The sequence below is a fragment of the Rhinatrema bivittatum genome, chromosome 14 (genome assembly GCF_901001135.1).
Source record: "Rhinatrema bivittatum chromosome 14, aRhiBiv1.1, whole genome shotgun sequence".
NCBI lineage: Eukaryota > Metazoa > Chordata > Amphibia > Gymnophiona > Rhinatrematidae > Rhinatrema > Rhinatrema bivittatum.
Window position 1 is genome coordinate 26,799,216 of NC_042628.1, and position 25,376 is coordinate 26,824,591.

The following is a 25,376-nucleotide window of genomic DNA, read 5'->3' on the forward strand; positions in this document are numbered from 1 at the left end:
TAGCCATGCTGTATGGGTACGTCCTCCGTGCCACCAGGTGCCGGAGCTCTCAAAGTCTTTTAGCTAGGGGCTCCCTCGCTCCTGTATCCTGACAGGATTACCTCAGGCTCCTCAGTCTGATTTTTTTTTCCATGCAACGGTGTGCACAGAGCTCTCTACTTCTCTTCTCTTCAACTTAAGAAATATGGCATCTATATAGAATTCTTAAAAAATGGAAGAAGAAAAGAAACAAAAAAGATTAAAAAAAAAAAATTTCTCAGCAGCCTGCCTTTACGAAATCATCTAAAACATTTTGGGGCACCCCCTACCCCTCCCGGACAATTGCTACCTCAACTAACCTTCTCGGTTAACCCCCCGTTTACCGGGCGAACACAGAGTAGAGGCTGAGGTAGGGGCGCAGGAGATGTCTGGGCTGACTACTGGTGGCTTCAGAATAAACATGGTGGCCTCTTAAAAAAAAAACAAAAAAAAAAAAAAAAAAACAAACCGCCAAACCCAGAGCGCTGAGACTTACATGTGGGTGCCACATTGCCAAACTCCAAAATTCCTGCCAGATCGCCGATTGCTTGACTCAGGCGCCGGAGCACCGACACGGGCGCTGTTACGCCTAGGCGTCGACGTGGGCACCGGCGAATCTACACGGCTGTGGGCGCGCCAACTCATCGAAGTGGCCATGGGCGCATCAAAGTGGGCGCACCGGGTGCATCAACGCAGGTGAGGGCGTGCAGACGCATCGAGTCGGAAGAACTCCAATATAAAACTGGGGTGTAATGCACAGCGGGAATGAGAGTGCAGGGCTCACAGAGCACGCAGGACTATCAGCGTGGCCACCGGACACGCCAGGACTTCAACGCAGGTGCTGAACGTGCATACACGTGCAATTCTGCCCGCCAAGCACCAGCTAACACCGGGCGTTAAAAAAAACAAAACAAAACAAACCTAAATAACAAGAACGGCCCCTCAAACTAATGCGAAGCCTACAAACAGGCATTAAAAAAATGAAGTAAATAAAACAATAAATAAATAAATAAAAAGAAAACATACTGATGGAGACGGGCATACTGAAGCCAAGTTCGTCCTTGAGCACGTATACCACCTACGCAATTAATAACAACTATTTGCATTCCACTTTCACGTATGTGACTGCTGGGCATATCAAAGATTTGGAAGGTCCTACTGAACCAATACCCTACCACAACTCCCAGAGGACACCATTTCTGGAAGATCCCTGGAAGACTCTCTTGTTGGATCCTCCAACATTTTTCTAACATCGAATTGAGATTCAGAGGAAAGATTCGTCTTTCCACACTAAGGTTCGCCTTCCACATTACTCCGGGCTGTTTGACTCAACGATGCAAACGTCTCCTGCTCTAGGATCCCTTCCAAAACACCGCCAACTGAGGATAAGTCAGTGGACGACTTTAAAAAAAAAAAAAAAAAAAAAAAAAAAAAAAAAAAATAATTGAAACTAAATAGGTAAAGTCATTTTGTAGGAGAGGCTGACAACCCGCATGCAAACCACAAATTTGCATCGCACTTATCTTGATACTCGACAGGATCTAAGAACCACATTTCCAACAGGCCTTGCCTCAATACCTTTACCTCGAGAAAAGGTGGAGGCACTTTCTGAACTCCATTTATTTTTCTGAAGCTTTGGAAGTCTTTTACGACTTCAGCAAATACCTTGGCAGCTAACCACCAAGTTCTAGCGCCATATGAGACAATATTTCACGACAACTGGGCATATTTACCATGTTGTCCAAACAATTTATTCCGAGATCAGTTAACCAATACGGTCATAAAGCTTCAGCCTTAGCCCTCTATCGAGGATCAAAAAAAAAAAAACAAACTTCAAGCCTAACTCCATCTTATCAACCATCGGGGCAACAAACTGATCAATAACACGCCCCACATTAGCATACTAGGATGCCTCGCCAGCAGCGGCATCCTATGAATCCTCAACCTGCAAAACCACATTCGAGGTTTAGAAATCATAAGGCCACCATCATCACCTCTGGGATAAAGTTTGTCCACTTATATCCCAGTCTAAAAATCACATTATATTGGATCTATGAGTCTTACCTATAACCACTTAACATTTCTCTGCGATCATATTCTACAGTAGTTCCATGTTCTTCAAAAAAAACCCAAAAACCTAAATAAAATACTAAATAAATATAACTATAAAGAATGACTTCTATCAAGTCCATTCCTCAGTCCTTCATCCTGGGGATCGCACTGCCTTTGAAACAGGCATATGCTTCCACATCAAAGCACCCCAGTTCCTAGTATCACCTATGTTTTTTTCCAGGCGGTCAACCATTCCGTCTCATAAAAACTCTTCCATTCTGTCATGCTTCTTCCCCCATGTTTCACCAAATACTAGGCAGTGGTAGTGGTGCACCATTCGTCATCAGAGGGAGTACTATATTCTCTATCTGAACGATTGACTCCTAGTACCAGTCCAACGCTACTAAGAGGCCATCTTGGCAACCGATTCTGGCATAGACAGTCTAGGACTCCTAATCCACTACAAAAAAAAAAGGAAAGCTTCAGCATTGGAGTCTATTCAACCTGAAATTCATAGGAGCCTACAGTCGCAAAATTCACGACATGGTTTTCCTACCTCATCCGAGAGCATTAACTCTCTTCACATGGTCTATAACTCTGCTCACAGTACTACAGTGACAGCTCGCCAGGCTGTAACTGTTTTCTGGGCATATAAAGCAACCATCTACGTAGTTACGCATATGTGCCACCTGTAATGCAGCCTCAAACACTGATGGACTCCATTTTTTCTCCATACTTTGACCACTCATATTCCTTGACCAGCAGTGTAAAAAAAAAAAAAAAAAAAAAGTGAGCCCACAATTGGTGGTTACTCCCGTTCACATATCTACGAACTCACCCCTGCGTTCCCTGCGACATCAATAATACTACAGCATCTGAAAGAATTACAGACACAAGCTGTATGAACTTCGTTGGATTGTACACTACACATAAGCCTTCAAGAACTCACAGTGGTCAGGCATGCCCTCCTAACCTCCAGGATTCCCTACAAAGATAAACAGTCATGATTCACACGGAATCCAACTCCAATATTCTCTTTAAACAAACCGAACAGTCCGGTTCATGGAACCTCTACGAAGGGAGAGTTCAGATACTACATCATGTTCACCGAGTATCCATATCACTCCAATCAACTTATCTGCCCGAAATTCACGATTCCAGGGCGAACAAACTCAACAACATTTCTCACTCCCACAAAGTGGAACTAAATACAAAGGTAACGTAAAAAAAAAAAAATTATTCTCACTAAGAGATCTCACTACAGTGGAGCTCTTGTAACACTGTACAACAGAAACATTGGAGAACCCTTGTTCGATTTCTCTGAGCTCACTCAGACTCCAGACACCCTTCTCATCGATTGGTCAAACACATATTTTATGCATTCCCTCCAGCACCAATCATATCTCAAACTCCAGAGATGCATAGACGACCAGAGGGATCTGCCATGATCGCGGATATGCAAAAAAAAAAAAGACCAAGCGGATCTTTTCCTCATCGCGCCAGCATGGCCACGGCGTCCATGGTACTGTTATCTACGGCGGCTTTTGATCCGCAATCCAGTACTCCTGGGCTCCAGCTCACAGCTTCTTCCCCAACACAAGGGAGCATCCTCTCCTCTCCTGCCTACACCTTATGGCATGGAGATTGATGGACTCCATTATCTTTTTTCTCCTATCCTCAGGAGAATTATCCATCACATTCAAGTACCAGGAAAGTTAACCCGCTACGCTTCCTGGCATTCATCAACGGCTGTAGCCCCTTGACTTGACCACCTGGCTGTCTTCTGTCCTGCCTCCACCTACTATACAGTAGCGACATTGCGACTCCTCGCTACAAGTTCCTGTAAGCACCATAACAGCTTATCACCTTCATCTAGATGGGAGGACCTATTTCATGTTATTCCTTAGTATATGGATTCATGTGGGGATATTGCACCTACATCTACCTTTACAAAAAACCCCTATACCGTGGAACATTTACATGGTTCTTGAACAGATAATGCCTTTCATCCTTTGCACCTCTAGACATGGATTAACCTTCGATACCTCTTATGAAAGGTGCTTTTCCTGGTCGCTTTGACTTCTATAGGAAGACCAAGTATGTTGCAAGCATTGCTTCACTACCCTCTTATCTTCTGTTTAGCTTTGGCAGGGTGCCCTTCTGTGCTTGCCAGAAATTTCCACGAACGGTATTGTCCAGTTTTCTACATTAACCAGGCCGTCACCTTGCTCACGTTCCACCCAAAACTTCTTGCAAATGACAATGAGACAAAGGTTACATACCTTTGATTGAAAACGTGCACTGGCATACTACGAAAGACGCACTCTTCTCACCCAGTCGACCCTCACAGCTGTTTCTTTTGTCAATCCAGACGACCATGGACGTCCAGTGACGATGAAAACTTATCCACAATATCTAATTATATCCATTTCAGTTATAATAGAAAGTCGCACTCGCTATCTGCAACCCTACGGACACGTGCATGAAATGGCAACCTAGATTGCCTCTCTCTCCATTAAGTGCCCCTTTTGGCCATCTGAGAAGCAACAACATTGTTATTGCTACACATTTTTTCACATCCCACCAGTGTTTGCGCATTCAGACGGTGGATGATCCTTTTGCGACAGACTATCCTAAGGAAGTGCAAAATTCCAAGCAAATACAGCCTTCATAGGAACTGTCTGCCAATATTATCATATTGAGCAAAAAAAAGAAAAAGAGAAATTAAATAACACATACTGGCTGCTTAATACATCAGCTGGGGACTCCCATACAGCATGGCTAATTCAGCTGCTTATCGAAGTGAAAAGAGCAAGTTTGCTTACCATAATCGGTGTTTTATGTAGATAGATGAATTAGCCATGCTGACCCGCCTGCCTCCCTGGACAGTTCTAGCATACCTACCTTGCTTTGATACTGACTGAGGAGCCTGAGGTAATTCTGTCAAGATACAGGAGGGAGGGAGCCCCTAGCTAAAAGACTTTGCTAGACTTTGAGAGCTCCGCCACCTGGTGTCACGGAGGACGTACCCATACAGCATAGCTAATTAATCTATCTACAGAAAACACAGTTTACGGTAAGCAAGCTTGCTCTTCTGCAATGTATATATCTTATCAAATATGTTTCATGTCAAAGTACATGTAATACTATATTGTATAGTACTAATGTATGTTTTACCAAATTGTTACACCAAACTGAGTTATACCAATTTATGCAATGACCCAAAGATGAATGTTACTTTTGTAATATACATACAATAACCCAGAGCTTTTCACACGATGTCAATCTTTTGCGACGCTGCACCACCAAAAATATTTAGGCAATGACCTTCATAATAGGCTTCCTCGTTAGGGCTTTCGCCTATTCAACTCGGCCTTATGCAAAATCATAGGTCATGATGTTAGAAATATTTTTTGAGAGAGTTTTCTTTTGCAAATTAAAACTGATAAAGTCAATGACTATTTCAAACTCTGACTGGCATTATTCCATGTGTGTAATCCATCATTTAAATGGTTGGACTTATCTGAATTGTAGCGCTTTTTCAGTCAAAAACCATGACAGTGGTCACAGTGCTGACCCGACACGGAGCCGTGTTTCGGACTGCTTTCACCATCTCCCAGTCCTTCATCAAGGGTAATAGTTCTGCGTCGAAAACATTCATTGATCAATTTTACTAGCAAATCTAACAAATTCAACCATGATTTCAGTGGACTTAAAGTTATATCAGAGCAAACCGTATCTCAAAAAAGTACTTACACAGTTGTCAAACAATTCAAACATGGCGCTTCAGCGTTTTTTTACCCATTTCCGGGGAACCTCCCAAAACCCTCGATATAATGGAAAAATGACGTAGTATAGCTCCTCCTACCTATCAAACTTTCTACAGGTTTACCGTACACCACATTATATAAGAGTATACCATTCTATAGAGGCATTAAGCCCTGCTGGAATCACAGTATTTAATCTAAATATCCACTGCTGTTCTTTTTTATTGAGGACTTTGTTGATATCTCCTCCACGAGGATGACTCAAAATTTTTTCTAGGATTCTCCAGCGTAATGAATCAAAAGAATGTTGAAACTCTTTACAATGCATCACCACGGGAGCAGTCAGTTTTTCCGTAGTGATACAGCTCCGATGTTCTATGAGACGTGTACGGATCATCCTTTTAGTTCTACCCACATAACAGAGTCTGCACGGACATTCGATGAGATAGACGACGTGTGTGGACCGGCAATCAGTATGGTGATGTGCTATATGTTTATACCCTCTAGCATTTGTCCAAGTTTCTCCAATGATGGCTTGTTTACAGACTGAGCAACCAGTGCACGGCCAGGTGCCATGTGGCAACACGTCTTCAATAGGTTCCTGCAGAAATGAATGCATCACCAAATCTCCAATATTGCGTCCTCTACTATATGCAATAATGGGATGATCATCAAACAAAGCATTATGGGGGCGAAGAACAGCCCAATGTTGTTTAATTGAACGTGCAATGGATCCAGCCCTGTCAGAGAAAGGATGCCAGCTGGCCCAGTTGATCCATTTATTAAAACATATATGGAATTAGTCTTGTTTGATGTTGTCCAAATTGAAGAAATTGATATTTCACCCAAATTCAATCTTACGAAAGGGGAATTTCAAGCTATGAAGTCTTTGACAGCTGACCAATCGATTATAATAAAAAAGGCCGATAAGGGGGGTTCAGTGGTAGTCCTTAGTAAAACTGCTTATGTTGCGAAAATATTACAGCACGTACAAGATTCTACTAAGTATGAAATTTTGAGGAAAAATCCAACCATTGAACTACATGTGCAGATTACGGCAGTAGTTAATGAACATCTCAACCTGGGTTGTCTCACTCCGCGTGAAGCAAGATATTTAGTTGTTGAACATCCTATGGCTCCCACAATTTATATGGTCCCTAAAGTGCATAAGGATATAGTGGACCCTCCTGGACGTCCAATCGTGACCACCATTGGTTCCCTCCTGGAGCCCTTATCTTCATTTGTTGATGCAGTGTTACAGCCCTTTGTGTCAAAATCTAAATCCTTTTGTAAGGACACAAAACATATGCTTGTGAAGTTGGATGAGATGGACGATGTACAAAACACATTATTAGTTACGATGGATATCCAAGCATTATATACCAGTATCCCTCAGCGGGCAGCTTTGAACATCATTGAGACTACCTTGAATAAACGGGTTCGGCCACATCGTATTCCCACCACGTTTTTGATGTTGCTAACAGAGATGGCGCTCTGTAATAATTTTTTTATGTTCCAACATACGTGGTATAAGCAGATACATGGTACAGCGATGGGGGCCACTATGGCCCCCAGTTTGGCAAATCTCTATGTGGCACAATTCGAGGAGTCATTTTTATATGATGCTATAGAATTCCAAAATGTCAAGTATTGGACCCGATGTATTGACGATGTGTTTTTCCTGTGGCACGGCAATCAAGACATGTTAGCAGAATTTCATAGTTGGATCAACACGTTAGATAGAAACTTACAGTTTACAATGACATTTCATTCTGAGCAAATAGATTTTCTAGATATACATATTTCCAAGAATAGAGACAAGTTAACCACTACTCTGTATCGTAAATCTTGTGAACGTAATACCCTGCTGCATTTTTCAAGCTTTCATCCCCACCATCTGTTAAAAAATCTGCCGATTGGCCAGTTCCTGCGGTTGAAGCGAATCTGCAGTACTACAGGGCAGTTTCAGTTACAAGCAGAACTTTTGGCTAAAAGACTTTTACAACGAGGTTATCCCATTCGATACATTAAGACAGCATGGAAAAGAGCCACAAATGCTCAACGATGTTGGTTATTATTGGATAAACAGAGTGATAACCAATCGCCTCTAGTTTGCACGATTCCTTTCTCTGACAGGGCTGGATCCATTGCACGTTCAATTAAACAACATTGGGCTGTTCTTCGCCCCCATAATGCTTTGTTTGATGATCATCCCATTATTGCATATAGTAGAGGACGCAATATTGGAGATTTGGTGATGCATTCATTTCTGCAGGAACCTATTGAAGACGTGTTGCCACATGGCACCTGGCCGTGCACTGGTTGCTCAGTCTGTAAACAAGCCATCATTGGAGAAACTTGGACAAATGCTAGAGGGTATAAACATATAGCACATCACCATACTGATTGCCGGTCCACACACGTCGTCTATCTCATCGAATGTCCGTGCAGACTCTGTTATGTGGGTAGAACTAAAAGGATGATCCGTACACGTCTCATAGAACATCGGAGCTGTATCACTACGGAAAAACTGACTGCTCCCGTGGTGATGCATTGTAAAGAGTTTCAACATTCTTTTGATTCATTACGCTGGAGAATCCTAGAAAAAATTTTGAGTCATCCTCGTGGAGGAGATATCAACAAAGTCCTCAATAAAAAAGAACAGCAGTGGATATTTAGATTAAATACTGTGATTCCAGCAGGGCTTAATGCCTCTATAGAATGGTATACTCTTATATAATGTGGTGTACGGTAAACCTGTAGAAAGTTTGATAGGTAGGAGGAGCTATACTACGTCATTTTTCCATTATATCGAGGGTTTTGGGAGGTTCCCCGGAAATGGGTAAAAAAACGCTGAAGCGCCATGTTTGAATTGTTTGACAACTGTGTAAGTACTTTTTTGAGATACGGTTTGCTCTGATATAACTTTAAGTCCACTGAAATCATGGTTGAATTTGTTAGATTTGCTAGTAAAATTGATCAATGAATGTTTTCGACGCAGAACTATTACCCTTGATGAAGGACTGGGAGATGGTGAAAGCAGTCCGAAACACGGCTCCGTGTCGGGTCAGCACTGTGACCACTGTCATGGTTTTTGACTGAAAAAGCGCTACAATTCAGATAAGTCCAACCATTTAAATGATGGATTACACACATGGAATAATGCCAGTCAGAGTTTGAAATAGTCATTGACTTTATCAGTTTTAATTTGCAAAAGAAAACTCTCTCAAAAAATATTTCTAACATCATGACCTATGATTATGCATAAGGCCGAGTTGAATAGGCGAAAGCCCTAACGAGGAAGCCTATTATGAAGGTCATTGCCTAAATATTTTTGGTGGTGCAGCGTCGCAAAAGATTGACATCGTGTGAAAAGCTCTGGGTTATTGTATGTATATTGTTTGTTCCCAACACTTTTCTACAATAATATCAAGTCCCACTCTAGTTTTCTTTAAGTGTTACTTTTGTAAACCATTGTGATCTTCACTTGGAACGACGGGATATAAAATAAATAAACTTGTGTGGCTGGGTTGTCCTACTGTCTATGGAGAACACCTGTCACAGGTAAACAAATTTGCTTTCTACTCATTGTGGCATATGGATATAGAAATTGTCACTATGTCTTGGCATAGTTGGTGGTTAACATTTCTAGAGGTGAGAGAATCTACTAGTCAATGATGGATGGGAGCTTGCGAGCAGTGACCATTTTTAATTAAAAAAAAAAAAAAAAAAAAAAAAAGAAAAAAGTAGTATTACAAAACAACTTTTATTTTTGTAGGTGAAGTTTTACAAGCTGTCATGGATCATGATATTCCGCAGCAATTGGTTGAACGACTACAAGAAGAAAAAAGAATAGAAGCTCAAAAGAGGAAGGAGCGCCAGGAAGCACATCTCTATATGCAAGTGCAGGTTAGCTTTCAAAAAGTACAACTGAAAAAACTGCATTGCAGTTTGAGAAATCATTTAGTACTATATTGTCAGTCTCTGCAGAGGAAAAGACACAATGGTCTCCACACCTAAAGGTTTAGTTGCTAAACAAAGTTTATGGGTAATTGATAACAGTATATAAACATTTCATTAACCTATTATGTTCCACTGTCCTATTTAGGGGATAACTTCTTTAAAAATATGGAACATAATGGGTTAATTGAATTATAATATATCATTGTGAAATGCAGAAATTAAAAAAAAAACATAGTCTATTCCAGAGTATTAGTCACTTTAGCATTCAGTTGCCAAAATATTTTGCACACTAAAGGACTGACAATCATTAAGTGTATAAACTAAATGTGATTGTCCCCTTTGGTGCCTAGATCAGGTTTTCCTAATTAGTGTGCCATGGCATACTGGTGTGCCTTCAGACCTGATCAGGTGTGCCATCACCATGCAATTGGAATTGTTGAAATCTTATTTAAGGGGGGAGGGAGCAGTACTATAGGGTGAATTATTTTGTGTCTTGGGCGGGAGGGTGTATTGAGCACCTTGGCCCTTTAATTTTCCTGCAGTAGCATCGGGGGACCCATGTTAATGCCCCGAAGCTCCCATGGAGAATAACTTACACCTTCCTTGAATGCACTAAAATAACAGGATTGCCTATGCATAAGCTGCTTTGCATACATTAGGCAATTTTATGCATGAAAATGCATGCAAAGCAGCTTATTTCAGTAGGAGGAGAAAATCACCTGCTGTATTGCGCGATAAAGGAAATTGGTTCTTAACTGCTATTTTTCATTCCTGGAATACCACAGATCAGTCCAGATGCACAGATTTTTCATCCCTACCAGCAGATGGAGACAGAAGAAAAGCTTTACTGACACTGCTGCTTAAGATAGCATGCTGCTTGCAGTCCCTCAGTGTGACCTGTACCCAAGCCAAGATAAGATTAAAACTAAAAACTAACTTTACTCCCCTTAAACTGAGCAGGGGAAAGGTGAGCCCTTTTGTCCAAATGGGGATTGAAAACTTGCGAACCACAAAACTGTTTCTCCACTATTTACATACAGAAGAGAGGATTGCTCTTTCTAAAGAGTGGGGCTGTGGACTGATCTGGAGTATTCCAGGAATGAAAAATTGGTTATCTGCTAATTTCCTTTCCTGTTCATACCCCAGATCAGTCCACACCCATGGGATGTACCCATGCTCCCCTAACCCAGGCAGGAATTAGAAAGACCAGTTCATAGCACACACTCTCGAAAACCTGCCACTTCAGCACCCGAACATCTAGCCAGTAATGTTCTGGCGAAAATGTGTAGTGATGACCAAGTCACTGCCCAACAGATCTCCTGTGGAGAACCCAACTGACACTGCCTAGGAGGCCGCCTGCTCCCTATTAGAATGCACACTCAGCCCTTTGGCACTCGACTACCCTTTGCAAATATATGCTGATACAATTGCCTCTTTCAGCCACTGTGCAATTGTAGCCTTGGAAGACTTATACCTTTCTTCACTCCACTAAACAGATTGAAGGTGATCAGATCTCTGAAAACCATTGGTGACCTTGAGATACTGCAACATGGCTTGATGGGCATCCAACAAATGAATCTCTCTTGCATGCGGGGTAGCTGCGAAGGGTGGGAAGTTCCACCATCTGTCTGAGGTGAAACATGGAGACTACCTTCGGTAAAAAGGAAGGCACCATATGCAGCAATACCCCATCCGAAAACTTGAAGAAAAGGATCCTGACAAAGACCAGGCCTGAAGTTCTGAAATTCTCCTGGCTGAACAGATCACCACCAGGAAACCCACCTTCGGGATAAGATTCTTCAGCAACATTTGTCTCAATGGCTCGAACAGAGATCCATAGAGGATCCTAAGCACTAAGTTAAAGGTTCCACGAGGAGCACATTCTGCATACCGGAGGATGCAAATACTTCAGCCGGCTAAGAAAACAAGCCACACCCGAATACAAAGCCATGCACCTTACCTTGAAAGCAGCCTAAAGCTGCCGCCTGAACTGTAAGGGAATTACAAGCCAGACCTTTCACTTGGCTGTTCTGCAGAAAAGTCAAAATGTAAGGCACGGACACTTATGTAGGCTCAAGAGCTTTGTCAAGACACCTCTTCTCAAATACCCTCCACACCATGACATAAGCCAAGGAAGTGGAAGGACTCACTTGTAGTAAAGTAGTAATGACCTCTTCCAAATTTCCCTTCGTTCGCAGACGTTTCCTTTCAAAAGCCCAGGCCAAGAGACAAAAGTGGTCCGCCTGATCTGAGAAGATTGGTCCCTGGTGAAGCAACTCTAAAAGATGCCAGAGTTTTAGTGGATCGACCACCATGAGATTTACCAGATCTGCAAACTGGCCATTTTGGAGTCACAAGAATCACCTGGTGAACCAGGTGTCTCTTGATACGTGTCAACACTCTTCCTCTCAGAGACCACAGAGGGAAAACATATAACAGAATCCCCAACAGCCATAGGAAGACCAGAACGTCAAACCCCTCTAACCAGTCTTCTCACCTGTGGCTGAAATAGCAATGTGCCTTGCTGTTCTATCTCTATGCCATCAAGTCCAGCTGAGGGCAACTCCACCTGACACGAATGAGATCCATTTCATCTGCTGACAGCTCCCATTCCCCAGGGTCTAAAACTTGCCAGCTGAGAGAGTCTGCCTACACGTTGTCCATCCCAGCCACATGGGATACTGGGATGTTCTGCCCAATTGAAAAACTGCTGGGCCTCCTGAGACACCACTTGATGCTTGGTTCCCCCTTGACGACTGATTATAAACTACTGTCATCACATTTTCTGATAAGACTTGCACCACATGATCTTGTAATTGCGGAAGAAAGGCAAGCAACTTCAATGAACCACCTTCGTTTACCTGATTGATAGACCATGATGCCTCCTCCACCGACCTTGAGCTGTTTACCCTTGGCAAATGGCCCCTCAAACCTTCAGGCTGGCATTGGTGTTCACTACCACCTAATCTGGGATGTCCAACTCTACTCTTGCTCCAAATTGGCCCGAGAAAGCTATGGCCATTTCAGAGCTGCCTTCCCCTCCGGGAAGACACTGGCTGCACAGCGCTGAAGCCTTGAGCTGCAATTTCTTCTCCTTTTACGACCGGCAGCTTTTCCTGCACTCCGCGGTTGCTGCCATGCTGGATACCCATTTGCAGATCGGCAGGACACCCTCCGATCTCACCAGCCCTTGGTCCAATTCGACGCAATCCCTGATTTTCTCTCCAAAGCAGTCATTTGTTCCTTCTCTCCCCATCTGCTTTCCTGTGTCAAATAGGCCTGGTTTTGTGATTTTTTTGTTTTGTTTTTAAAGAGAGAGAGTTTCTCTAACATTGCAACATAGTATTGACGGCAAAAAAGCCCAAATGATCCATCCAGTCAGCCCAGCAAATTTCTTATGGTAGTAGCTGCCACTCCGTGCAGGTTATCTCCAGCCTTATATATTAACATAGCAACATTTTTACTGGGTGAGGAGCCTTCTTGAAAATTCACACAATGCTGCTTGATGTGCTTTGCTTTTGGACTTGGCCATAGAAGCAGTCCTGTGCTTTTTCCCTTATGTCTGTGTAACATAAGAACATAAGAAATTGCCATGCTGGGTCAGATCAAGGGTCCAATAAGCCCAGCATCCTGTTTCCAACAGAGGCCAAACCAGGCCACAAGAACCTGGCAGTTACCCAAACACTAAGAAGATCCCATGCTGATGCAATTAATCATTAACAACCAACTATCAAGGGAACTCCTCGATATGTGATGATGTGCGGTTGCTATGTCTGAGGCAACCACTTTGTGATTGTCTCTTTTGATAGCTCCCGTGTTTATTCTTGAAATACTTTATTTTTCAATTTTTTCAATTTTCTTTTGTTTTATTTCCATGTGCTTAGTATCCTCTCCCTGGCGGGTGCCCCGGCCCTCCCTAAGCGTTCCCGCTTTGTTGTTAGTACTTATCAGTTCTTGTTGATCCAAATCGATTACTGCAGCTACTGTGAGGTCGGGACCGCCTGCCCTGATGCAATTAATAGCAGTGGCTATTCCCTAAGTAAACTTGATTAATGGACTTCGTCTCCAAGAACTTATCCAAACCTTTTTTTAACCCAGCTACACTAACTGCACTAACCACATCCTCAGGCAACAAATTCCAGAGCTTTATTATGTGTTGAGTGAAAAATAATTTTCTCCAATTAGTCTTAAATGTGCCACTTGCTAACTTCATGGAATGCCCCCTAGTCCTTCTGTTAATCGAAAGTGTAAATAACCGATTCACATCTACTCGTTCAAGACCTCTCATGATCTTAAAGACCTCTATCATATCCCCCCTCAGCCGTCTCTTCTCCAAGCTGAACAGCCCTAACCTCTTCAGCCTTTCCTTATAGGGGAGCTGTTCCATCCCCTTTATCATTTTGGTTGTCCTTCTCTGTACCTTCTCCTTCGCAACTATATCTTTTTGAGATGCGGCGACCAGAATTGTACACAGTATTCAAGGTGCGGTCTCACCATGGAGCGATATAGAGGCATTATGACATTTTCCATTTTATTCACCATTCCCTTCCTAATAATTCCTAACATTGTTTGCTTTTTTGACTGCTGCAGCACACTGAGCTGACGATTTTAAAGTATTATCCACTATGATGCCTAGATCTTTTTCCTGGGTGGTAGCTCCTAATATGGAACCTAACATCGTGTAACTACAGCAAGGGTTAGTTTTCCCTGTGTGCAACACCTTGCACTTGTCCACATTAAATTTCATCTGCCATTTGGATGCCCAATCTTCCAGTCTTGCAAGGTCCTCCTGTAATGTATCACAATCCACTTGTGATTTAACTACTCTGAATAATTTTGTATCATCCGCAAATTTGATAACCTCACGCGTCGTATTCCTTTCCAGAGTCGGTTGTCTGAATCCAATTCCCCTCCCCCTGCCGTCAAAGCAGAGAGCTATGTTGCAGTTGCATCAAAAGCATCAAGCCTTATTGGTTAAGATTAGTAACCCCCATCCATACTGTTAACGATAGTAATCTCCACTGAGCAGGTTACCCCCATGCACCCTTTGCCTCGTTTCTGTTATCCAGCCTTTAGGGATCTGCAGTGTTTATCCCATGCCCCTTTGAATTCTTTGACTGTTTTTGTTCACCACCTCCTCTGGAGGGGCATTCCAGGAATCCACCATACTTTCCGTGAAGAAACATTTCCTGAGGTTGGTTCTGAGTCGTCCCCCCTGGAATTTCATTTCATGACCCCCACTAGTTCTACTGTTTCCTTTCCAACGGAAAAGGTTCAAAGTTCCTGCATCATTAAAATCTTTCAGGTATCTACAGATCTGTATCCTATCTCCCTTGCACTTCCTCTCTTCTAGAATGTACATATTCAGATCCTTCAGCCTCTCCTCATAAGTCTTCTGATTCAGACCCCACACCATTTTGGTCACATTTGTTTGGACCACTTCTATCCTGTCTCTATCCTTTTTGAGGTAAGGGCTCCAGTACTGCAGGTAAAGCCTCAGCAAGGACCTGTACAAGGGCATCACACCTCCTTTTTCTTACTGATTATTACTCTTTATACAGTCCAGCTTTCTTCTGGCGTTTAGCTATCGCCTTGTCACATTTCTTCGCCGCCTTCAGATCACCAGACTCGATCACCCCAAGGTCCCTCTCCCAGTCTGTGCACATTACTCTTTCACTGCCCTTCATATACAGCTCTTTTGGATTACATGTCACAAACAGGAATAAAAGTTTAAAAATAATTCTCTGAGGATTAGAGGAGGAAGAAGGGATGGGGGGGGGGGCGGTGTTTGAAGAGGGAGCCAGACCTCTGGCTTTCAGTTCTCCCGCAGAGTCAGTTCAGGGTCTCCAGTCCCCTGCTTGCCCTAATCTCCTAGGGAGCATTTTCTTTCTCACTAATCTTTTTTTTTTTTCAGTGAAATCTCCAGACTGCCTGAATGCATTTCTTGAATAAATCAGACTGCGCAGAGCATTGACTTTAAGCAGTCTGCTGAATTTTTCTTTTTGAACTTCAATACATTCTCCAGTGTATGAACCTAACTAGAAACTAGTTATATAAATCTCAGTGGAAACTTTAGAAAATGATCTGTCTGGTTGAACTAGACAGAGATTGTTTTTTCTTAAAAACAAAAACAAATTAGGTTCTGTTCTTAAGATGAACAGTTTTTCTTATCTGATATTTAGTGTGTGTTTACAAATGTTTGTGTCAATTGAGAGCAGTTTATCACACCATAATATAACTGGAAAATGTGTTCCTTATTGTCTGTCAGAGGAGTACAGACAAATTAGTTTTGTCCCCCTGCAAGCAAATAGAAACAGAGGAAAAAAAAAAAGCACAAAGCTGACTTCATGTTTGTTGCTGCCTTAAGCAAATCATGTAAGTTCACCATGGCTTGTGAGTAGGAAGGCAGGCAGGTGGGATCCATGGAGGGCCGGCACTCTTTCAAAAGTGAAAGGACTGTCAAAAGCAGCCATTGCTCTTCTAGGGATGTCAGGTTGCCCGCTTTTTTTCCTCTAGCCAGCTGACTGCAAAAGCTGGAGGCAGAGTATCATCTTCCTAGCATTTAGATGGCTTAGATACAGTTTGGGATCCTTATATATATTCATTTGATGTGATGCGAAGTCCTGAAGCCTTATGTTGAAGTCTGTTATGTCTCAAGCATTGTGTGTATTTTATCCATAAGAGGAACTCCTGCGAACTGACCTGGACTGGAAAGTAAGGCTTATCCAAACTGTGAGTTTCCTGTTTTAAGTTTTATCTGCAGTGCAAAAATCAGGAAATGTTGTTTTGCCTTTGTTAACAATAAACCTATACTTGAAATACCAATGCAGTTGCACTGAAGAAGCCCCCAATTTGACAATATGCCTGGATTTGGGTGGCTTGCTACAAGGGACATAGTCACAGACTCTGTCAAGCTGTTTGGAATACTTTCTTCCAGGGACACACGTGATCCATTGCAGGAGGTCTGCTCAGCTTGGAACCTGATTGGAGAAGAGTGGTGGTGGTCTCACTTCACAAGAGTGGTAGCAGTGAGGAGACTGGAAGCTACAGGCCAGTTAGCCTCACCTCAGTGGTGGGAAAATGAATAGAGACTCTACTGAAGGAAAGAATAGTGAACAATCTACAATCAGGAGGGTTGCTGGACCTGAGGCAGCATGGATTCATCAAGGGAAGTTCCCAACAGAGAATTCTGATAGATTTGTTTTGATTGGGTGACTAAAAAGTGGATCGAGGAAGAGCGCTGTATGTGATCTACTTGGATTTCAGCAAAGCTTTTGATACAGTCCCGCATAGGATGCTTGTGAATAAAATGAGAAGCTTGGGAGTGAGCGCTGAGGTGGTGGCATGGATTACAAACTGGTTGATGGAAGGAAGACAACTTGTAATGGTAAATGGAACTTACTCTGAAGAAAGAACAGTGTTAAGTGGAATGCCTCAAGGATTAGTGTTGGGACTGGTTCTTTTCAATATCTTTGAGTGATATTGTGGAAGGGGGTAGAAGGTAACGTTTTGTCTATTTACGGATGATAGTAAGATCTGCAACAGTGGGCATACCGGAAGGAGTAGAGAATGAACTGTGATTTTAAGAAAGCTTGAACAGTGGGTGAAGATATGGCAGCTGGGATTCAATGCCAAGAAGTGCAGAGTCGTGAATCTTGGTTGCACTAATCCAAAAGAGCTGTATATTAAGGGGGCATTGAAAGACTGTTGTGCATGGACCAAGAGAAGGACCTTGGAGTGATAGTATCTAGTGATCTGAAGATAACAAAGCAATGTGACAAGGCGATAGCTAAAGCCAGAAAAATGCTGGGCTGCATAGAGGGAGGAGTAATCAGTGAGAAAAAGGTGATAATTCCCTTGTACAGTCCTTGGTGAGGACTCACCTGGAGTACCTTGTTCATTTCTGGTGACCATATCTCAAAAAGGACAGAATGGAGACGGTCCAGAAAAGTGACCAAAATGGTGTGGCTTCTCCATCAAATGGTTTATTAGGAGAGGCTGAAGAACTTAAATATATACGAGTTTCAGATGAGATTTGATACAGATCTTTAGATACCTGCAATGTTTTAATGATGCATGAACTTCAAACCTTTTCCATGGGAAAGGAAACAGTAGAACTAGAGAGCACGAAATGAAACTTCAGAGGGAATGACTCACAACCAATATCAGGAAATATTTCTTCACAAAGAGAGTGGTGGATGCCTGGACTGCCCTTCTGGAGGAGATGAAGACAAAAACAGTCAAAAATTCAAAGGACCATGGGATAAACACTATGGATCCCTAAAGGCTACAGATCAGAAATGAAGAAAAGAGTGCATAGGAGCAACCCGCTTGGTACGACAGGTACTACTCTTAGAAACACAGGGAGTACTATCCTCAACCAATAAGCCTTGATACTTTTGATGTAACTTCAACATCACTCTCCGCTTTGATGGGTGGGGTGGGGTTGGAATTGGATTCAGACAGCAACCAACACGGGACTCGACTTTACAGTCTTAGGGATATTAATATTCAGACATAGGGGAAAAAGAACAGGACTGCTTTTACGGCTAAGTCCAAAAGCAAGTCAGTGTTGCTGGAATTTTCAGGAAGGCTCCTCACCTAGTAAAAATGTTGCTAGCAGTAATTTTTTTAATGGATTTTGACAATTGCTTGGTTTTGATTGTAAATATCCCTACTCTTCTAATAAGGATTGGGGGTAACTGCACAGACTACTCTTAAGAGAAACCTGAGAGTGATCTACACGGCGCAGTAGATATTACCATAAGCTTGTAGGGCAGACTGGATGGACCATTTGGTCCTTTTCTGCCTCGATTACTATGAGCTTAGTTTTGAGGGGATCTGACTTTTCTTTTTTCTGGAGCCTCGTTGCGTAGCATCACTATGAAGTGTTGAAGTCTGTCTCCTTTGTGGGCTTTAGTAATTTTATAGAAATGCTATCTCTACACCCAGTGCTCCCCAATTTCGGAGGGAGTATTGCATTTCTGTTGGAATTGGTATTTTCTCACTTATGGTTGTGAGAAAGTTGGGCAGTGTAGGTAGGGCAAGGCAGAAACACATTCTCGATTCCATTATAGGTCACCTTGTGGGAGATGTATAGGTGACCAGTTTCTTCTCAGATAGGTCTTTGATCTGTGCTGTTAAAAGCACAAGGGTTTCTAAGGCATCAATTTGAGGAAGAATCAAGGAGCTTAGCTCTCTAGCATGCTCCAGGAAGTTTGTGCATATCCTAGAGGGCAAACCCACTGGATGAGGGTATAGGAGTCCTTGTAGGCAGAGGACTCCTCTGTCTTTCCAGAGGATAACGGCAGGGCAAGGCCCTTCTCTTCAATGCATCCCTGCTGTAAGCACTTCAGCATGGCTGTGCAAGCTGGGAGAAGCCGTGCCGTGACACAGGAGTCTTGGGAGCTATTGTGGCTTCACCTATGCCCGTCTGGGTGGAGCTTGGGTACATCCCACTCTTCTGGCCTGGTCTGGCATAGATAAGGAAGGTGAAATTTAAACTTAACTGTTCATTTTCTTTCGTTTAGTTTTTGCAGACCAGTCCAGAACCCATCTCAGGAAGTCATATGGTGATCAAGGGCTCTCCATCTGACAAGTTCAGAAAACTAATTGTGATCTTGGTGTAGGGATTATCTTATTCCTTGGTTATTGACCATATAGAGGTTTTTTGTCTGCATTGGGTTTTGGTGGTTGTTTTGATTTGGAAATCAAAGCAATTACCTTTGATTGTCTTAACTTTGACATAGGATACTGAAGAGCTTGAAGGTAGCACCAGACTCCTTTAAAGGGCATGGTCAGCTTTGAGATTTTTTTCTGTCTCCATCTGCTTTTAGGAGGACATGACTCACTTGTCTGGATTGGTCTGGCAGGACTGTAGGTAAGTGAAAATTTCACTGACAAATAAATGGTGCTAATAAAAAAAAAAAAAAAAAAAAAGATACAGCTATCACTTTTAAAAGTTATTCCTTGTTCTTTTGCTTTGGGTTTCGGATCTTGTGATTGTCCCTCCCTTCCCTGTGGTACATAGACACACACGAGACTATGACAACAGGTAGGGGCCACAAAGTCCATCTAGTCTGCCCATTCTGTTGCAGTACAGCAAATCTACCCAGTCTCAAACTTTACACTCTCATTCTTGCAATTTAAAGGTTTTCTGGCTATTTTATGCTATGCCTGTGCATCTTTGTTAACTATAGTTATGTGATTATAAACTGTTCACTTGTGTGTTTTCAGATAGTAACAGAAGACCAGTTCTGTGGCCATCAAGGCAATGATATGTATGATGAAGAAAAAGTAAAATATACTGTGTTCAAAGTATTGAAAAACTCCACACTAGCAGAATTTGTTCAGAATCTTTCACAAACCATGGTAAGTATTTAATATTTTAGTCATGATTGCATTGTGTTAAGGACAAAAAAACGTGGAGGAATCTTTTTGTGAACAGCTGAAATTGTGTTCTGTTTATTTTGGTAATTTAAGTTCTTGGTTAGGTGTACTAATATACAGGTTCAAAATGCTAAAACTAAATGAAACTACAAATGTATTGAAAAGAATTTCTAAAAATATCCATTTTTTAAAATTTTTTGTAGGGATTTCCACAGGATCAAATACGACTATGGCCAATGCAAGCCAGAAGTAATGGAACTAAAAGGCCAGCCATGTTGGATTATGAAGCAGATTGCAATAAAACTGTAAATATGCATTGATCCTGAAGGGAGCCTCCCTTTTAACTGCAGCTATGTTCAAAATATAATTTCTGAAGCTACTGAAAGAAATGTAAACCTTTTCCATACTTGCTTGTGCCCTTGTTTACTTGACTAGGTTCACAAAAAATTATATAGTACAAATTTCGTTACCTTCCTTTTGCCTTTTGAAAAAAAATTGATACAAACCTAAATCATCTTTCTTCGATGACTGCTTGAGTTTTTATATTTTAACATTTTTAAACATCTAACATATTGATATGCCTTCAGAACGTATCTTGAGCTCTAACTTTTCCCGTTCAATTTGTAGATGATTGAGCTTAGTGACAATGAAAATCCATGGACAATATTTCTGGAAACTGTAGATCCAGAAATGGCTGCCAGTGGAGCAACATTACCCAAATTTGATAAAGACCGTAAGTGTGATTTATAGTTAAAAACATATGGATTTTTGTTGCTAAAATTGAATATTTAATAAGCTTATCCTTCTTAAATGTGGATTTATGCCGTTCTGTTAGCAGTTGGAGACAGTGGTGCTGGGTACATCAAGCAACAGTATAGAAACTGCAGTAAGAGAGCCAAAGTTCTTCAGTGCTATAAGAAGTAATGCAGCATAGGAAATTGCCAGTATTTTCCATGTCTAGCCGCTGGTGGCAGGTGTAGCAGGATTTCTTGCTCGGGTTTTTTGGCTTCAGGGCTTTCCTGGTAGATCCGATATCCTGGAGAAACACTTTTTCCCTGTACATACCCAGATCAGTCCAGAGTCCTGGGTTTTGCCTCCTTGCTAGCAGATGGAGACAGAGAAAGTTTCACTGACTCTGTACATAACCCAGTGTGCCACCTGCAGTCCCAGTGTTTCTCTGTCTCCAGCAGATGGTAGAAATGTAAAACCTGCAGTCTGGAGAGAGAAGGGAAAAAAAAAAATTACAAGACAAGAACATTTCTGGATCCTCCTAGGGGATTGTGAGGCCCTGGTGGGGTCAAACCCGCCCCCCCCCCCTCAGTTTGAGGAGACAGTGGTGGAACTTGCTGGCAGTTCTGTACTGCAGGGAAGTATCCCTTTTATAGTTTGTCCTGGACTGAGTTTGGTGAAAGGAGACTAATATAGCCAGTGTTGTGGCTCTTTCTGATCTGCCATGCGGCCTGCCCTCCTGGAACCAGAACCTCTGCACTAAAGGAAAGTATTGGTTTCTATGTATCTTTATTTGCTCTGAGTTAAAAAAAAAAAAAAAAAAAAAAGGAACTAGTTAGAGGTATCTATGCAGCATTGGGGTTCCTGAAAGGGAGCTACCTTAGCAGCTCAGGGAGCTCAGCGATGGAGTTTTTCAGTAGATTCTCTGCTGCGGAGGAGACTGGGTGTTGGCTCTGTGGCGCTGAGAGACTGTTCCCCAGCTTGCTGTTGAGGTGCAGGGAGGAATAGGGTGCACAAGTAGTATGGGGGTCTGCATCAAGCATGGCCGCACTGGTAGAACGAGCCTCACGGGTGACAGGGTCTAGCGCTGAGGCTTTCTCCGACAGCACGGAAACTGTGGCCATTTTCGATTTCCTAGCAGCATCAGCAAGAGAGGCCTGGGAAGCCCCTCCTCAACTATTGCTGGTGATTACCTATCCCCCAGAACCGAGGAGGAGTCTCTGGTTCTGGTAGAGGTCTTTTGCCGGTTTTTGCTTATGCGCAAAGCTTGTTTAGTGGAACAAGTAGCAGAAGATGCTGGCTTTCGGCCACAGTATCCATGGATTCTTGGCTGGTCATGAGGCCTGAGCTGTTGAGAAGTTTTTCAGGCGGATGTTGAACAGTTCCAGTTTTAAACGCTCTGAAGGAGCAGGCAGGCTTTGCTTAGCGATATGGTAGGCTGTGGCAGCGGTTCTTTTTCCACATGTGTAGGTGTGTGCGGGCATTCTCGCCGCATGGTGGTTTCATGCGCAGGGATCTGCATGCGAAAGGCCACGGCCTAGATTTGAGCGCATATTTGCACAGGTACTTGTGCGTGTAAGGCTGCAACCAAGACTGGAGCGCGTATTTGCCTGGGTACTTGTGTGCATATGATCATGGTTTATGCATGCACGTATTTGCTCATATGACCACAACCTAGTCTTGCGCATGTATTTGCGCACATCCTGGAGGGGGGTGCATGTGAGCCTGGGTGGCATTGGTGTGCATGCAGGAGACCGCCTAGAGCCGAAATTCAGGAGAGCTAGGCGCAGAGGACGAACAGGTCCAAGCACCTGATAACAATTCAGTCCTCACACTCTCTGTTTTTGTGTCAGTGTTATTTAGATGCTCAAAGCGACTTGACTACTACAGCTTTTGCCCATGTTGGGACATCCCCTCAGCCTATGGTATTTCTGGAGGGAGTGGAGTGGGAGTCAAGACACTAGTCAGTTCTCCTCCTCCCTTATTTCCAAGGGCAGAAGCTTCACCGAAAGAGAGGTTGGAGAGAGCAAGGTTGGCCCTATGGGCTCGGTACACATCCATCCTCCTCCTCCTGTGTGGAATGTTTCTAGGGCCTGCAGACCTTTCTGCAGAGGTGCCCAGCGAAGGGAAAGCAACCTACTATGTAGGGATCATGTGCTTGGGCCTCCCATTTGTCAGTCACTCTGGGCAAATGCTGCAGAGAGGCTGTCCCTAGTAATATTCAAGGGGATGTGGATCATGAGATATTGGAGGATTCCAATGGGGAATTGGCTTTCTCACCTCTAGAAGAGGGAGAAATTGCATACGTTTGAGAGCTGCTTCAGACTCTGCTCAGGTTTTTTTTGCTTTTTTCACAGAGATGTCTTGCTGAGTGTTGGCTCAGACCCTGAACCCTCATAGTGTGGCCAGAGGTCAATTTTAAGTTAAGCATCCTGTTTTTTTTCTCCCCTATATCCAATTCAAGAGATATTGGATTTAAAGAAGGTAAATGCAGCTCTCAGGGTTCCCGTTTCTGGATGGAAACTCTGAGGTCCATCATAGCAGCAGTACAAAAGAGAGAGTTCCCTGTACGTACCCGGATGAGTCCAGGACAGCTGGTTCTTGCCTCCCCTCCAGCAGATGGAGACAGAAAAAGACTTTGTGGACTCTGTCCTATACCCCTGAGGTGCCACCTAGTGTCTGTCAATATTTTTCTGTCTCCAGCAGATGGTGGAGGTGCAAAGCCTAGTGTCTGGTGTTAGGTTTAAATTTCTCTGATTTTGGTTTGGTTGGCACAGGTATTTTTCAGAGGAAGGTTTAGGTTACTGTCCCTTTATCTTTAAATTAGTTTGGGGGGAAAAAAAAGTTTGCTCACAGATTGTGGCATTTAGCCTCCCAGGGGGTCGGCAGGTCCTGGTGGGACCCCACCCCCCCCTGGTATTTGAGGCTGGAGAGCAGAGGGTTGGAGACTCTGAAACTGCTGGGGCTGAGGGTGATACTGGGGGTCCCAGCTCACTCACCCTCAGCGGGGACCCATCCTGACCAGGTACAAAAAAATTTAAAAGTTGCATTTTCTTGTCTTGGGTGCTTCGGCCTAGCGTCCACTCTGTTTTTGCTGCTTTTTCGCCGTTTTTCATCACTTTCCCGGCCTGTTTTTTGACCGGGGTAATCACCTCAGTCGCCGCAGTTCTTTTTTCGGGTACAGATTAAATCGAGGCCGGGGATATGCCTCAAGGCGCGGCCTGCAAGGCCCATCGCAGAGAAATCAGCACAAGGCTGACAGGGACAGTGCCAGGCCGTGACAGGAGCCTGAGAGGCCCGATCGGAAGAGACACGGCTCGGATCCCTTCCTGCTTAGTGCAGGGTCGGAGGCTCTGCTGCAAACCATGAAGGATCAGGAGCAAGCAGCGCTGGCAGCTGTAGGAGAGGAGTCCTCTCCGCCGCCACTTTCCCCAAGGCTGGCTGCCCCTGGGGGGGGGCACAGTTCCGGATTCGCAGGAGGATTCCTCTGAGGAGGAGCAGGACAAAGATTTGGATGGGTGGTCTTCCTCATTCTCCGAATTTGTCAGAATGCTGCAAAGGTTCTTCAAGTCCCGCAGAGAAGAGATCACGTACTAAGTTGCCCCGGGAGCAGGGAGAGGATACTCTTCACGCAAATGCTCCAGGTCATCCGGTGGCAGTGATGATCCCAAGGCAAAGCACCCTCTCCTGTCTCGGTCCCATCCGGCAGAGACTTCTCTGACACACACGTCAGATGAGGATCAGTTTCCTCCACCAGCTCCGGGTGACGGACAGGATACGGATCCAGATCTTCACCCTCAGCCGGCCAAACCGGATGGGGTCCCGATAGTGGAGGGCGATGATCCAAAGGTGGTGCGACTGTTCCGGAGGGACGAATTGGGACTGCTGATACCAGTCATTCTGGAGGAGCTCTGTATTGAAGTTCCGCCTGAGGATTCCAGATTCAGAGCTATAGATCCAGTCATGGTGGGCCTCCGGGGTCCGGCTCGATCCTTTCCGTTTCATATGTTGGTCACGGATCTTTTGTTTAAGGAGTTGGACACTCCAGACCTTGGCTTGAAGGTGGGTCGAGCTATGGACAAATTGTATCGCTTCCGGAGGAAGCTTTGGATCTGCTCAGAGTTCCTAAGGTGGATGCCGCAGTTTCCGCAGTCACGAAAAAGACCACCATTCCCGTCATGGGGGCCATTGTGTTGAAAGACTTGCAGGACCGCAAGCTGGAGCTGCAGCTGAAGAAAGGTTTTGAGGTTTCGGCCCTCAGGGTCTGGGCAGCCATGTGTAGCAGTTTTGCGCAGCGGGCTGTCTCCACTGGGTTCAGGATTGGCAGGTGGAAGCTTCCCTCTTGGACGCGGCAGCGCTGAGTGCTAGCAGTTCTGGAGGCGGCAGTGGCGTATAGCTCGGAAGTCCCTGTATGATCTTCTGCGGACTCGGGCAGGACAAGGGTTGCAGCGATTCTGC

The 25,376-nt window shown here is 43.6% G+C and overlaps 1 protein-coding gene across 3 annotated transcripts in view; it reads left to right on the forward strand.

Moving 5' to 3' along the window:
* USP7 (ubiquitin specific peptidase 7) overlaps window positions 1-25,376 on the forward strand; it is a 216,274-nt gene that overhangs the window by 114,183 nt on the left and 76,715 nt on the right. For all 3 annotated transcript variants that reach the window (XM_029577287.1, XM_029577286.1, XM_029577288.1), the window contains exons 15-18: window positions 9,616-9,746; window positions 20,037-20,171; window positions 20,393-20,494; window positions 20,817-20,922. In XM_029577287.1, the coding sequence (XP_029433147.1) occupies window positions 9,616-9,746; window positions 20,037-20,171; window positions 20,393-20,494; window positions 20,817-20,922 (474 nt within the window). The remainder of the gene's footprint in view (window positions 1-9,615; window positions 9,747-20,036; window positions 20,172-20,392; window positions 20,495-20,816; window positions 20,923-25,376) is intronic.